This window comes from Pocillopora damicornis, chromosome 10 (assembly GCF_964200805.1).
Source record: "Pocillopora damicornis chromosome 10, jaPocDami1.2, whole genome shotgun sequence".
Taxonomy (NCBI): Eukaryota; Metazoa; Cnidaria; class Anthozoa; order Scleractinia; family Pocilloporidae; genus Pocillopora; species Pocillopora damicornis.
This window is the reverse complement of record NC_142679.1, coordinates 22410808-22426529: the sequence shown is the minus strand read 5'-3', so window position 1 is coordinate 22426529 and position 15722 is coordinate 22410808. Positions and strand designations below refer to the sequence as shown.

Below are 15722 nucleotides of genomic sequence, written 5' to 3'. Positions count from 1 at the left end.
CGTGAGAGCCTCCTAAAAAGTTATTCTAAATGTTGACAAAAGCATTCTGATCTAACAAGTAAATAAGTTTTGCGGAAACTTAAACGTGTCATATAAAACACGTTGGCATATGTAACCGCTTTTATGCCCTGCTCTCTGAAAAGAGAAACAGAACCTAAATGACTGAGTCTCGTTTTAGCATTCGTTAGTCTCCTCTCAATTAATCAACATCTGGAAACACGTTACTTAAAGTGGCCACATCGACAATTTGGCATCAACCCTGGGCCATTTTTTTCAATTGCTTTACAGGATTCCGCTAGAAGTGAAACTGAACCCTTTTCAATTGACTGGAAATCCTAAAACCAATACTAAAACAGTAAAAAATGACGTATTCCAATGATAAAAACCAAAAGACACCAAACGTATCACAAATGAGTAAAACACACTTTTCGCGAATAGTTTGCAACCGGCGCTGGTCGCTGTAAAAAATGCAGTCTGTGTCGTGCGCAGCAAAATACGACCCAAAGGGAAGAGAAACAAGGATCTAACTGTGAGTATGAAAATTGAAAGTCGCTTTTTGTTTTGAGCTGACAAAGAAAAAACAAATTGATCACATGATAAACCCTTACAGTCAATTGATAAGCGTTCCTATAATGTAACACGTGAAATCTGAAGAACTGAACTCACAATAGTTTCTTTTTAAAATACTAGCTAGTCCTAATTCCTTGCTTGTTATTTAATGACTAATTATAAATTGATGATATCAACCAAGATACGACTATGTTCGTGATCGTCACATAGTCGATCTAACTTACAGTTCCAGCGAAAGCTATTAAAAGAATTCTGTTCCAGTGTGAGTCCTGATCAGTGGTCAGACTGGGAGCCTTTTTGGTCACACACTCTATTATAACACCAATTATTACGGCACCAGTTCGCTCTGTAGGCCTATCAGTATTCCCAGTCCAATGAATGGACGTGGTTTTGAAACAGAACACCGAAGAACGACATAATATTTGATTCCCATCCTTACTTTTGCTTTCACGTGTTTCGAGAAACGAGACCGAATCATTGATGAGATTTATCAGTGAAACCACAAAGCATAAGAGTTGTGCCCTCGCCACTATATTTCGGCCCTCTCTTTTTCTACTGTCCGGATCCTTCTAACCCAAGGTGTTATTGAAAGCTTTGAAACACTAAATCAAGAGTATCACTGTAAAACCAAAACAAAGGTAAAATATTTATAAATAGAGGATTCTGTTGATAATCAACAAATGAGGCCATACAAATCCCAAATCAAATAAAAAGTTTTTTGGATAATTTGTAACCAGTGCCAATGGCCGTAAAACTGCAATCTGTGTCGTGCGAAAAAATGCAATCAGTCGGCCCAAAGAGCGGCCGGAAAAATAAAGATACTGGGTCTAACTGATCGTATTAAAATTGAAAATCAAGTTTGGTTTTGACTTCATTAAGAAAAATGAATTGACAAACCCTCGTAGTCAGTTGAAAATCATTCTTAAATATATGTGATGATTAAAGTGCAGAAAAATATGAAATACTATTTTCACAACATTTTCTCTACGAAATACTTACTAGTCCTCATTACCTGCATGTTATTTGTTAATTAGTTCTCAATTGATGCACATGTCCATCTGATAAATTGCTCAGAAAAGAGCCGGAAAAAGAACAAAAACAGCAGTTTTTATGGGAGACGTGATCCTTATGTCAGGAGATGTTCACAAAAAAAATATTCTAGAAAACTATGTTTGTAAATCTAAAATCTGAACTAAAAAACAAATGACTTTAATTCCTTAGGTTGCACCGTTTGGCCAACAATTTAAAGTGCTCAGTAACTGACCTTGAATATTAAACAAAATATTATTCAATTCCGGAGTTTAAAGACTAATCAGCCTTCAAAACAGAATTAGCCTCACACGTTAGAGAAAGTGCTGCCAAGGGCATGTCACTGAAGAAACGTGATGATCACTCTACCATGTCCATACCTATTAAAACAACATTCATTCTGCTGATTTGTCCCATTGTTAAAAGATCCACCCCCTCCTCCACAAGAAAACTGTTCATTAGCTCCACCATTCCCTACAGAGTAACCTCCACCGCCTCCAGCTCCGCCGTTATTTTTTCCAAAACCACCGCCACGTCTACGTAAACCACCGCCACCTCCAAACCCACCCTTTCCACTTCCACCCTCTCCTCCCTGAAGATATCCTTTACCTCCTTGACCAGAAGAGTTCGAAGCACTTTGTCCATTACTGTAGAAGCCGCCGCCGCCGCCGCCACCACCACCTACAATAAAAAAAAAGTGAGAAGCAGTTGTCCCATAAATGGCTTCTATTTGATTACTTACTTAAGAGCGTTTAAACGACGATTCGCAATATTATCAACTTAGTGCACTTCTCAATTTTAGAAGTTTATTCAAAAATATTATTTGGTAGTCAATTGCTAGAAATAGAACAGCTTATCAGGACAAAAGAAATGTACATGAAGTGATGCGTAGGATTTTTTAAAAAACTGATATGCCTTCGAGAAAAGAAAAACTTCAAAGTTAGAATTAGTACTTTCAACAATTAAGTTCTGATAAATCTTACTGTCGTCTTCTTGTCCTGATGGATTGAACCTACTGATTGTTTTGTTTTTTTCTTCTTTCTCCACGTACCTGAAGACATTATACTGGCGTTTCCTCCATTTCCGTTGCTTCCTCCTGAACCCAATGGAAAGTTATACCCTCCATTCCCTGTTGTGTTTATGGACGCATCACATCCTGGATGTTGTTCCGATATATTTTTAATTCCTCCTCCACCTCCAGCTATAATCAAAGGCTTGTTGTTTTCTCTCACTACAAATGTACCTCCTCCACCTCCGGCAGTTTTTGGGTTTGAATTCCCTTTTTCCCCTTTTTGACCAACAAGTACATGAATGATCTCATCTTTGGTCAAATTAAAGTTTCCAATCATTCGTGCCCCTCTTCCTCCGGTTTTGATAAAACTGTCCTCACTGTACCCCCCTGAGGCTCCTATTGCTTCTATTCTGTATTCACCAGTGCGTGGCACAATCCAATCTTGAATACCGCTGGACACTGTTACTTGTCCGTCATGGTCTTGATCTTTGTAATGACTACTAATCGACTTTGGACCCTCTGATCCAATCTTACCAAGATTTGTAAACACAGCTGTAAATCCTGCATAAAACCATACAATAAAAGTAATGTTGCTGGTAAGAAATTGTCATTTTCTTTGCCATTTCTAATGATACTATTAATGAGGAAATGTTATTATAGTTACGTAAATTATTGAATCACCGAAAGAATGGAATAGAAACGTCAGTCACTTGGAGTGTTCGAACAAGTCGTACTGGGCATTTTCAGACGCTTCCTCACGTTTGCATTTTTAGAAAGTAGAAATCCTCGATAGTCGGGCATTGACTTACTTCATTACTTCTAAGGATTACATTCGACAATAACATATTGATTGCCGACCTGAATCAAAATGGGGTTTTTGAATACCGACGTGATACTTTTATAAACTGTGTGGTTGAGCCATCACGAGGTTTTGTTGTTGGGGAATCTAAAAATCTCAAGAGAAGACAAGGTTTCCTTCCCATTCCCACAATTAGAGTAGTTTTTCTCGTCAGATTATTCCAGTTTGTGGTTCGGCGATCACACGTGACAGTGAAAAGAGGAGAGCAAAGAAGTAAGGAACTCCATGTCACCAAAGCTGATGAGTCAATTGAATAATACTATGCAGAGCAATTTTCAAATGATTACAACAAGTTGTCCAGGATTTTATTGGTTTTTTGCCTCTCTTCGCCCTATTATTGGTCCAGAAAACTCGCGTCAACTTGTAGCAGCTCGATTGTGATTTAGATGACACACAGTAAACAATATCCAAGCGCTCGCTTTTGAACAGGAAATGAAGCATTATCTGGTGTAAATTACTAGTTACAAGAAGTACCTCTCAATCGTTATTGTCATTCAGGCCTTACCTTGTACACAGCCATACAGTTCTACCCTCATTGATATCCAGTCTTGCCACTCTACTGGTTTAAAACGAATGTAACGCGCTGTGATTGGTGGGTTAAGGTCGTGATAAACCACGGTATTCTGATCAGTGTTTCCAGCAAAAACCTTTGAATTAACAACATAAGAGGTTTCCCATTAATTCTTTGATGTGAAAACAGTCTCACAACTCATTCATACACCATTCTTATAATCGTGCCTCTCTAGGGGCCTCAATATTATGCAATTATTACCGGCGGTGCGTTTGCAAAATCCCTGCAAATGATGATCCAAAAGTACTTCTTTTCTTGTTTAAACGAGAATCAATACACAAGAAATCAATTTTACCTTCGTTGTGTTTTGTCCTGGGGCTGTATAATTGTAAAACCTTTCAGTATCGTTGCCGTACTGCAGATTGTACTTTGTAACCCACTCTCCCGGGTGTCCATTATTTCCTTGTGTTGCCACACGTGTCACTCGAGTGTGCAGAATAACCAGATCAACTTGGAGCCACTGATCCGTATCACTATTTTCAGCTGCCCAAGATCCCGCTCTTTCAGGATTTACAAAATGAAGTCTGCTCTGAGTGGAGGAGTGGTTAGAATCTCTCTCTGAAGAGGTGCTCAACTGTCCGTCAGAGATTTCACCGCTTTGCATGCCGAGAAATCTTCTACATTCTGTTTACGAAAGGTTAGCAGGCGTTTCACAAATATAAGTTATCTACGGCAGCGAATTAAAAGCAGCTATGAGATCATAGATAGATAGCATAGATTACAAAAATGTTGTTAACATGGTTGCATAAACTTTTAACGAAATGAAGTATTTTAGAAAGCTCCTATGATCAGATCAACTGTAGTGCGGTGTCCTTTTCTTTCTCAAGCTTATTAGGAGAAAACTTCTTATAGTTTCGACGATTGAAATTTAGAAGAAATTTTCGGACACACCAGTCAATGCTTTTGATATTTTCTTACGTTTTTGCTTTGGCTGATTTAACTTCTAACTTTCATTACCTTTATCTAGTTTTTCTTGGCCAGAGGATCTTTAATTGGATTCAGTACAAAACAGTATCACTTGTTAAGCCGATTAGATATGATGATTCTCAGCTTTAGATGAAACCTATTTTCCTTACCTTTGACGCATCCATACAATTCCACTCTCATTGATATCTCGTCATTCCACTCCACGGGTAGAAAACGTATGTACCTCGCTGGGATCTGTGGGTTCAGGTCGTGATAAACAACACTGTTCTTGTCTGTGTTTCCGTTAAATTCCTGCATCATAAAAGATGTGAAATAAATGTTGAGTGTTTTTATTTAAAATGCACGATACGTGCCCGCCTTGTACACATAAGAACTTTTTCAAATAAAATCTATATAATTATATTATGCAATGTTTTTCGCTAGATAAACCGTGAAATATCTCACGAGCGATTTGATTCATGAAATTCATCCCATGCCACCGTACGGTAAAATTAGCTCGAACTTTTTCAACAAATATCTATCTAAGGTTAATCAAAAACTGGTTAGATGAGATTTGAACCCGGGCAAAGAAAATGGTATTTATATGAAATTTTCATACATCGTCGCAATTCTCTAGAACAACTACCGACTCATGCATCGTAACAAATCGAGAAACGAAGCTAATCTGATTGCAGAGAAGACTGTTTGTCCTGACAAACTACTCAAAGAACGTATTGGGAACTTTGAGTTATGGAATGAACTTAGCTTTGTTTACAAGGAGCAGCTCATGTTATAGAACCCTACGCCACCTCTGATCAGTTTTACCTTTGATATGGTTTGTCCTTGTTCCTTGTAGTTTTGAAATCTCACTCCATAGTTGCTGTATTGTAGCTTGTACTTCTTCACCCATTTGTTATGTTGATGGGATCCCTGTGTTGATACTCGTGTTACTTTAGTGTTTTGAGCTCTGAGATCGAGCTGAAGCCACGGATTAGAATCCTTCCTATCAGCTATCCAAGTCCTCCCTGTGTGATGTAATCTTACAATTTTTGCGTCATTCTCTTCTTGGGAAGAGAAACTTATCTGCTCATCGGTGATTACACCGCTTTCCATATCAAGTGTTCCTTGACAACGTAAATCTATTTTAAAACAAAAGGAAATCTTAAATTACCAAATAAAAAAAGATAGTCGCAACAACTCAATAGAACTTAAATTTCTCACACGCCATCGGCAGATATTTTCCATGTTACGTAATCTGAGTACATTTTGGCTTCTTCCCACACCAGGTGTATTTTTTTAATGAGAAAATACCTACTTAATGCTGATTACTTGTTTGTGTATAAACACTGTTGCGAAGAGCTTGGTGTATAATCTTCCATTTTTAACAGATCAAGAGCATCAGATCTCTTCATTGATGTTATCAAGCACTTCCTCGCATAAAACTTAAAAACTCTAAAAATGAAGTCCTTCAGCGCTGTGGATTACTGACGACTAAACAGATTAATTATAATGTAAAACTTTTACAATCCTTTGCTTTCGGGTTTGGAGAATGTGCTATTTGTTGACTTCCGATTGACACGCTTTTGTTGTGATAACCGCTATTTTGAGAGGCTTCCTACTCGGCGCTGGTAAAAAGCCCGAAACTAATTTTTACACCCCATTTTAGACCAGCATTTATTCTCTTACGAATGTCATTTTCAATTTCTCCGATGTTTTACCGGGTACAAAAAATGTCCCTTAAAAAAATACGCTAAATTACAAATTATTCGAAGGTGAATTTTAGTTAATTTCATCGGCTTACCATGACCTCTAAATTTTATTCACTGGCGTAAGATTGCAGTCAAGTTACTTGCAAAGACTTCAACAGCAGTGTTGAAAGCAGGAAACGGTTCTTTCTATGATGCCAATTCAAAAGGGCGAATTCAATGTGAAGGTACCAATCACCTATTTTTCGGATGCCTTTCAGGACATTTTGGCTCGTGACGGCTTTTTTATTTCATAATAGTTTAAAAAGATGTTTCTAGAAAAAAATCCTATCACGTTTTTTAAGCCACTATAGGGTATCTTCAGAGAAAATATGAAGAATTTTGATTTTTCGAGATGTATCACGAATTTCCATTTTCGCTCGGTCTTAGTGGACATTCTCTCTTCAATGTATACAATAAGTCTATCTCGTTGTGTTACTGAATGATTAACCAGGAGTCAAGACAGAGGGTACCTCTAAATTTTCATTTGCTTCTAGTTCAGCAGCAGTGCTCATAAGCAACGTACACGAAGGTGCGATCCAGAATTATTGAATTGAACCTTTTTTATCTCACTATTTATGCAGGAAAATGGTCCGGCATGCTAATATTGAATTTTTCTGCATGCGGCTTGAAAATTGTCAGTTTGCACTCCTTTGGTATACACATGATCCACCCAGAGTTCACCGACCAGACGGCAGTTCAGAACTTTTTCCCTTGTGCATAAAATCTATCCTAGACCACCTTGTCGAGTTTTCCTTTGCTTTTGCGGGCGCCACTCAAGACAAAATGAAACTGAAACCCCGGAAACAAATGAATACTTATCCACCATGTCTTTGATAAAAGTGTAAAGGTATTAATTCGAAAAAAGATTTGATATTTGAGTACTGACTATATTACCGATTGCTTCTTTGCGTATCTTTTTTTAATACGCCCCCGACTGAAAATGGACGGGTGATCTAGCGCCTAATGCAATTCTAAAATAAATGCGTCCTAAATGGTAGCAAAAGGCCATTTCTCCCCCCAGTTCACAGCATACAACAATAGCTATGGGTACTAACCTAAATTCACACACTTGTACTTGACTTCCAAGTATTTATATGTGCCTGGGCATAGATTCCCAAAAACTGAAGAATCTGCATGCAGCTCGCAACTAGCTTCTTCGTTGCACTTCAACCGCACAATGAAAAGAGAGTTCGCAGCTTTGCAGTTTTTATCGCTAACTGCGGAATGATAGCAAGTGTTTGAGTCCAGTCTACCATAATTTGCATCCACAACGTCGATAGTTCTTTGGTCATTATCACAACTTATGGTCTTTTTTCCTCCCTCGCAAATGATAACAGACCATAATTTCTCTAAATAAAGGAGGAAACAAACAACACTATCAATACGCCAAAAGTTTTGGAATAATGTTCACTTGCAGAGCACCCTGCAATTTTGCTAGTCTCGTGCCGGCGTCTGTTCACAGTTAACAGTTAACTTTTTTTTAATTGTGAAAACATTGCTTGGTACCTTGGCTTGTTACTGACCTGTGCAGTTGGTTCCATTTCCTTCATAACCATCCTTACAAGTGCGTTTGTAAGATCCCAAGGTATTGTAACACTCAGCATTTACATCACAGTCGTGTTTTCCTTCAGTGCATTCGTTGGTATCTAAATCAACAAAAAACAGTTTTGTTTTCTGGTCATTCCTTTTTGTCACATGACAGGTACCATCGAGAAAATAGAGAGTATGGTATGTTGGTTACGTGTGCAGTTTGTTCCATTTCCTTGAATTCCATCTTTAAACGTGCAATTGTGAGATCTTAGGGTATCGTTACACTTAGTATTTACATTACAGTTTTGTGTTCCGATCATAATCTCATCTAGATCTAGAACACGAAAAGGAAAATAATGTAAATGAGACCGTTTTTCTAACTAATCTGAAAAACTGAAGGTAACAAACGGAGTATGAATATGTCAGAACTAGTTACCTGTGCAGTTGGTTCCATTTCCCTCATATCCATCCTTACAAGTGCATTTGTAAGATCCCAAGGTATTGTTACACTCAGCATTTACATCACAGTCGTGTTTTCCTTCAGTGCATTCGTTGGTATCTAAATCAACAAAAAACAGTTTTGTTTTCTGGTCATTCCTTTTTGTCACATGACAGGTACCATCGAGAAAATAGAGAGTATGGTATGTTGGTTACGTGTGCAGTTGGTTCCATTTCCTTGAATTCCATGTTTAAACGTGCAATTGTGAGATCTTAGGGTATCGTTACACTTAGTATTTACATTACAGTTTTGTGTTCCGATCATAATCTCATCTAGATCTAGAACACGAAAAGGAAAATAATGTAAATGAGACCGTTTTTCTAACTAATCTGAAAAACTGAAGGTAACAAACGGAGTATGAATATGTCAGAACTAGTTACCTGTGCAGTTGGTTCCATTTCCCTCATATCCATCCTTACAAGTGCATTTGTAAGATCCCAAGGTATTGTTACACTCAGCATTTACATCACAGTCGTGTTTTCCTTCAGTGCATTCGTTGGTATCTAAATCAACAAAAAACAGTTTTGTTTTCTGGTCATTCCTTTTTGTCACATGACAGGTACCATCGAGAAAATAGAGAGTATGGTATGTTGGTTACGTGTGCAGTTTGTTCCATTTCCTTGAATTCCATCTTTAAACGTGCAATTGTGAGATCTTACGGTATCGTTACACTTAGTATTTACATTACAGTTTTGTGTTCCGATCATACACTCATCTAGATCTAGAACACCAAAAGGAAAATAATGTAAATGAGACCGTTCTTCTAACTAATCTGAAAAACTGAAGGTAACAAACGGAGTATGAATATGTCAGAACTAGTTACCTGTGCAGTTGGTTCCATTTCCCTCATATCCATCCTTACAAGTGCATTTGTAAGATCCCAAGGTATTGTTACACTCAGCATTTACATCACAGTCGTGTTTTCCTTCAGTGCATTCGTTGGTATCTAAATCAACAAAAAAACAGTTTTGTTTTCTGGTCATTCCTTTTTGTCACATGACAGGTACCATCGAGAAAATAGAGAGTATAGTATGTTGGTTACGTGTGCAGTTTGTTCCATTTCCTTGAATTCCATCTTTAAACGTGCAATTGTGAGATCTTAAAGTATCGTTACACTTAGTATTTACATTACAGTTTTGTGTTCCGATCATACACTCATCTAGATCTAGAACACCAAAAGGAAAATAATGTAAATGAGACCGTTCTTCTAACTAATCTGAAAAACTGAAGGTAACAAACGGAGTATGAATATGTCAGAACTAGTTACCTGTGCAGTTGATTTCATTTCCTTCATATCCATCCTTACAAGTGCATTTGTAAGATCCCAAGGTATTGTGACACTCAGCATTTACATCACAGTCGTGTTTTCCTTCAGTGCATTCGTTGGTATCTAAATCAACAAAAAACAGTTTTGTTTTCTGGTCATTCCTTTTTGTCACATGACAGGTACCATCGAGAAAATAGAGAGTATAGTATGTTGGTTACGTGTGCAGTTTGTTCCATTTCCTTGAATTCCATCTTTAAACGTGCAATTGTGAGATCTTACGGTATCGTTACACTTAGTATTTACATTACAGTTTTGTGTTCCGATCATAATCTCATCTAGATCTAGAACACGAAAAGGAAAATAATGTAAATGAGACCGTTCTTCTAACTAATCTGAAAAACTGAAGGTAACAAACGGAGTATGAATATGTCAGAACTAGTTACCTGTGCAGTTGGTTCCATTTCCCTCATATCCATCCTTACAAGTGCATTTGTAAGATCCCAAGGTCTTGTTGCACTCAGCATTTACATCACAGTCGTGTTTTCCTTCAGTGCATTCGTTGGTATCTAAATCAACAAAAAACAGTTTTGTTTTCTGGTCATTCCTTTTTGTCACATGACAGGTACCATCGAGAAAATAGAGAGTATGGTATGTTGGTTACGTGTGCAGTTTGTTCCATTTCCTTGAATTCCATCTTTAAACGTGCAATTGTGAGATCTTACGGTATCGTTACACTTAGTATTTACATTACAGTTTTGTGTTCCGATCATACACTCATCTAGATCTAGAACACCAAAAGGAAAATAATGTAAATGAGACCGTTCTTCTAACTAATCTGAAAAACTGAAGGTAACAAACGGAGTATGAATATGTCAGAACTAGTTACCTGTGCAGTTGGTTCCATTTCCCTCATATCCATCCTTACAAGTGCATTTGTAAGATCCCAAGGTATTGTTACACTCAGCATTTACATCACAGTCGTGTTTTCCTTCAGTGCATTCGTTGGTATCTAAATCAACAAAAAACAGTTTTTTTTTCTGGTCATTCCTTTTTGTCACATGACAGGTACCATCGAGAAAATAGAGAGTATGGTATGTTGGTTACGTGTGCAGTTGGTTCCATTTCCTTGAATTCCATCTTTAAACGTGCAATTGTGAGATCTTAGGGTATCGTTACACTTAGTATTTACATTACAGTTTTGTGTTCTGATCATAATCTCATCTAGATCTAGAACACGAAAAGGAAAATAATGTAAATGAGACCGTTTTTCTAACTAATCTGAAAAACTGAAGGTAACAAACGGAGTATGAATATGTCAGAACTAGTTACCTGTGCAGTTGGTTCCATTTCCCTCATATCCATCCATACAAGTGCATTTGTAAGATCCCAAGGTATTGTTACACTCAGCATTTACATCACAGTCGTGTTTTCCTTCAGTGCATTCGTTGGTATCTAAATCAACAAAAAAACAGTTTTGTTTTCTGGTCATTCCTTTTTGTCACATGACAGGTACCATCGAGAAAATAGAGAGTATAGTATGTTGGTTACGTGTGCAGTTTGTTCCATTTCCTTGAATTCCATCTTTAAACGTGCAATTGTGAGATCTTAGGGTATCGTTACACTTAGTATTTACATTACAGTTTTGTGTTCCGATCATACACTCATCTAGATCTAGAACACCAAAAGGAAAATAATGTAAATGAGACCGTTCTTCTAACTAATCTGAAAAACTGAAGGTAACAAACGGAGTATGAATATGTCAGAACTAGTTACCTGTGCAGTTGGTTCCATTTCCCTCATATCCATCCATACAAGTGCATTTGTAAGATCCCAAGGTATTGTTACACTCAGCATTTACATCACAGTCGTGTTTTCCTTCAGTGCATTCGTTGGTATCTAAATCAACAAAAAACAGTTTTGTTTTCTGGTCATTCCTTTTTGTCACATGACAGGTACCATCGAGAAAATAGAGAGTATGGTATGTTGGTTACGTGTGCAGTTTGTTCCATTTCCTTGAATTCCATGTTTAAACGTGCAATTGTGAGATCTTAGGGTATCGTTACACTTAGTATTTACATTACAGTTTTGTGTTCCGATCATACACTCATCTAGATCTAGAACACGAAAAGGAAAATAATGTAAATGAGACCGTTTTTCTAACTTATCTGAAAAACTGAAGGTAACAAACGGAGTATGAATATGTCAGAACTAGTTACCTGTGCATTTGGCTCCATTTCCTTGAAATCCATCTTTACACGTGCACTTGTAAGATCCCAGGGTATTGTTACACTCAGCATTCACATCACAACCGTGTGTTCCGTTCAAACACTCAACTATGTCTTGAGTGATGAATCCCATTTCAAGATTAACCATGAGGAGCAAAAGAGTTGTTCTATGTAAGTCCTCTTTTGTATTTTGAATAACTTATGCCATTCTGGATTATTCTTCTCGCAAGCCATGAAAGGCAAAGGCTTTTACCTTCGATGTTCTGTGACTATCAAACTATTGAGGTGTTTGCGGTTGTTTGGTATTCATCCATTTCAAATAAGTCTGCCCAATCACCTAAAAGAACTTCAATTTGAGAGAGGGGCCGGCGGAGCTCATCACTTATGCATCATTTTTCTGCCTTACTAAAAATACAAGATTCCTTACCCTCATCACAATCATGGCCTTTAAATCCAGATCCACTAACATGGAAACAGTGATAATATCTGTCTGTAAACCTAGCTTGGCATGTTGCGTTATTCTTGCGAGGATTTTGCGTACAAGCATTCCAAACATCTTTAAATTTAATTACATATTTAATGATTAAAATAATAATGTACCTGAACACAAGCGTCCATCGCCAGTGTATCCTTCCTTGCAGGTACAGTAATAGGAACCCACAGTGTTGGTACAGTATGCATTCACGTCACAGGCAATGTTTCCACTGATGCATTCATTGTGATCTTGTTGGGGAGTGAAAAAAGAAAAAAGTAAAATTTAACCAACATTAATTTAGCAGGGAAACAGTACATTGTACTAAATTGACAATCATAGCCACATAACACAAAAATAATGTTTACATTTCTTCCAACAAAATGGACAATGCCTGCAATATTAACCCTTTAACCCCTAAGAGTGACTGGCATCTAATTTCTCCATACCATATCAGCCCTGAATCAAACATTAAAGTCACAAGAATAAAGGAAATGATCACCAACTAAAGAAACTCTTGATTGTCAAACAAATTCTCCTTGTCAGCACCTTAGTAAATGTACAGAGAACAGTATGGAGAATATGAATACTGATCTTAGGGTGTAAAGGTTTAAAGCAAGAATATTTTTCAAAACTTTATAAAAGTGTAGTGTGGTTAAACCCTGTCTATTTGCTTGTATTTTTCCCTCTTGGGTATTTTTTTTTCTTTTTAATATACAGCTGAAACTGCGCAATGCATTGTTTTCAGGACTGGTGTGATTTTTTACATCTTAAAGCAACCAAGGACGCTACCAAAAAAAGCGACAATTCAAACACACAATGAAAGCTACAACGAGTTAAATGTGAATTACCTTCCAAATTCATATCACAGTAAACCAAAACTGCTTTCCCAGTGCCAGATGGATCCAGCCAGTAATTGTTGCTTGGTGTGTCTTTCCCTTCGCTTGCTGTTATTTCTCGGCATGAACGTGCTGGTAACTCCGGTATCGAACCCAAGGGAGCTGGTACGGGTAAAAATGTTGAAAAAAAAATTTTCGTAAGCGCAGATGGAAAGGAAAAATGAAAAGTACGAGAGAATAAGAATGAAGCTCGAGTTCCATTCACTTGAATGTCCTTCTTTGGTTGTGAAATATTTCAACTTTCTGTCAAGCACAACCCTCTGGGGAGACAGGACCCCTCTCGCCTAAACCCCTCGTTCGAGCTTCCAATTTTTCAAAGTTCTTTACTGACCCTAAGCTTCCTGTAGAAATAACACAATCATTTGGTGTCAATGTTTATAGAGCTGCTTTTTTAAAAAGAAGTTAACAAATATTTAAACTTAAAGGAATAAAGAAAAGGATGAAATTTTCTATTTTGATAGAGAAATTGATACCAACGGGCGCTGGAGATTGGAAAACACGGTCTGTAAGCAGCATGATCTTTATTCAAAGTGCATGGTTGAGTACTTACCTCTTCCGTTTAAACGGCGAATATAAAACCACGCTGGGTCTGAGCGGAAATTCTCGGATCTTGCATCCTTTGTGCGGTTGTTTAATTCACAGATCTGTTCTTTTCTGTTGAAATTATAGCTCTGGCAGATAATTTCCCTTTCACATAAGATATCACAGATGTGAGGAGCCGCCACCGCCATTCTCTTAAAAGCGAAACCTTTGAGAGCCATTCCACGAATGTTCATTTCTATCCTGCATTGATCCTCAGCGATTACAATGTTGGCGACCGAGACACAGACAAGAAAATAACGAAATATCCAAGGCATTTTTCCTGAAAAACGAAATTCAGTGAGAGGTACGGGCCGGGTATTACGACATCAATGAATGAACCTGTTTCTTAAGGTTGACTGAGAACAGTGGATAGTTAGAATAGAAACCCCCTTTCTGTCATAAACTTATTTAAGAGAATCATGATTCGCTTTAAAATAATCTTAAAATGATAGAGTTTTCGAAGCAAAGTGATGTTTTCTTTTGTATGAACTCAAATATTCGTAAACAGGTCAAAGATTTAAATCACATTAATTTTCCATCAGTTGAGTTTGATTCTCTTCGAATTCGTTGTATTCTTTCAGCGAAAGAAGAGTTAGATTACAGTACTACTCTATTTGCTTCTGTGTGATGAATTTGAGCGACGATCTATTTAGTTTTGAATATCCTCTCGGTTCACTTTTTGTGGGAAAAGTCGAAAACGTTTTACGTTAGAATTAACACAAAAACAAAACTTGTGGACAGCTGCATACTGAATAACTAGACTGTTTTCAGGTTTAGCCTTGTCCATTAAAGCCCTCAGTTTTAAGAGCATCCCGTACTTCGGTTAGCAATAGCATTTCTTCAGGAAAATTAAGTATTGAGTTAGATCTCTTGGTATTAAGTTGATTTCTTCTCGCAGATGATTTTAGTCAGAGGTGGTGTCGTCGGTGAGGATTTCAGCATGCATCACAAAATGAGAGAACCTTTTGGTAAGGCGTTGTACATCTGGTGTTCTCCCACAAAAAGAGACGTTTTTGTGAGGTGAGAGCATGGAACTGTAAAAGCCTGCCCGACAAAAGGCTGTCGCGTGTAGCAGCTTATACGGTGCTCAAATATATCATCGTCTCCTTCATGAATAGATGAAGTCGTGCAAACGAAAAAAGCCCTCTATTACCCAATTCCAATCCGTTTACAGGTCAAAGAATTAAAACTACTTTCTTCAAATTTTTCCCTTTTAAACCTCAAATGAAATTTAACGTTCTTATTTACTGTGCACTCGACATTTTTTTTATTCTTTTGAGGCTTTTCTTGCGTTTTTTTAGTGCAGCACTTTCCCAATCCAAATTGTTGAGGACAAATATTAATAACACGGATGAATAGTTTTCGGTCCTTAGCGTCTATGATGAAATTTTTTTTCCTTTTCTCGGAAAAATTGATCGCGCTTCCCTTAAAAAATTATATTTGTCTCATTGAAAACCCCAAATGTTAATCATAATCAGGCATTTTTCATAACAATAACTGACCACAAGACCGCCCTTAAGTTATGACAACTTTATTGTGGAGCGAACAAAGCT

At 37.4% G+C, this 15722-nt stretch overlaps 2 protein-coding genes across 3 annotated transcripts; both read right to left on the bottom strand.

Moving 5' to 3' along the window:
• Window positions 1-644: 644 nt before the first annotated feature.
• On the bottom strand, window positions 645-14465 carry LOC149039419 (uncharacterized). 2 transcript variants are annotated; one of them, XM_089185585.1, is made up of 4 exons: window positions 14138-14465; window positions 13540-13689; window positions 2651-3172; window positions 645-2280 (listed from the first exon to the last, which is right to left on the bottom strand). In XM_089185585.1, the coding sequence occupies exons 1-4, from the start codon at window positions 14442-14444 to the stop codon at window positions 1940-1942; spliced, it is 1320 nt and encodes a 439-aa protein (XP_089041711.1). In that variant the 5' UTR covers window positions 14445-14465; the 3' UTR covers window positions 645-1939. The 2 variants fall into 2 exon arrangements, with proteins under 2 accessions (XP_089041711.1, XP_089041713.1); XM_089185587.1 differs by having other exon boundaries at window positions 2666-3172; window positions 14138-14458.
• Window positions 3965-6060, bottom strand: LOC149039420 (EGF-like repeat and discoidin I-like domain-containing protein 3). The gene is made up of 4 exons (XM_089184066.1): window positions 5773-6060; window positions 5118-5259; window positions 4337-4665; window positions 3965-4117 (listed from the first exon to the last, which is right to left on the bottom strand). The coding sequence occupies exons 1-4, from the start codon at window positions 6058-6060 to the stop codon at window positions 3965-3967; spliced, it is 912 nt and encodes a 303-aa protein (XP_089040192.1).
• Window positions 14466-15722: the final 1257 nt, after the last annotated feature.

Bases quoted from the DNA above. Each gene is read 5' to 3' on its own strand.
- LOC149039420 (XM_089184066.1), bottom strand. From the start codon at position 6,060: ATGGAAAGCGGTGTAATCACCGATGAGCAGATAAGTTTCTCTTCCCAA. The intron at 5,260-5,772 runs GTAAAACTGATC...TTTATGATGCAG, and splicing joins AAGGACAAACCATATCAAAG to GAATTTAACGGAAACACAGA. The intron at 4,118-4,336 runs GTAAAATTGATT...GTTAATTCAAAG, and splicing joins CAGGACAAAACACAACGAAG to GTTTTTGCTGGAAACACTGA.
- LOC149039419 (XM_089185585.1), bottom strand. From the start codon at position 14,444: ATGCCTTGGATATTTCGTTATTTTCTTGTCTGTGTCTCGGTCGCCAAC. The intron at 13,690-14,137 runs GTAAGTACTCAA...TACCCGTACCAG, and splicing joins TCGCCGTTTAAACGGAAGAG to CTCCCTTGGGTTCGATACCG. The intron at 2,281-2,650 runs GTACGTGGAGAA...TTTTTATTGTAG, and splicing joins CGCCAGTATAATGTCTTCAG to GTGGTGGTGGCGGCGGCGGC.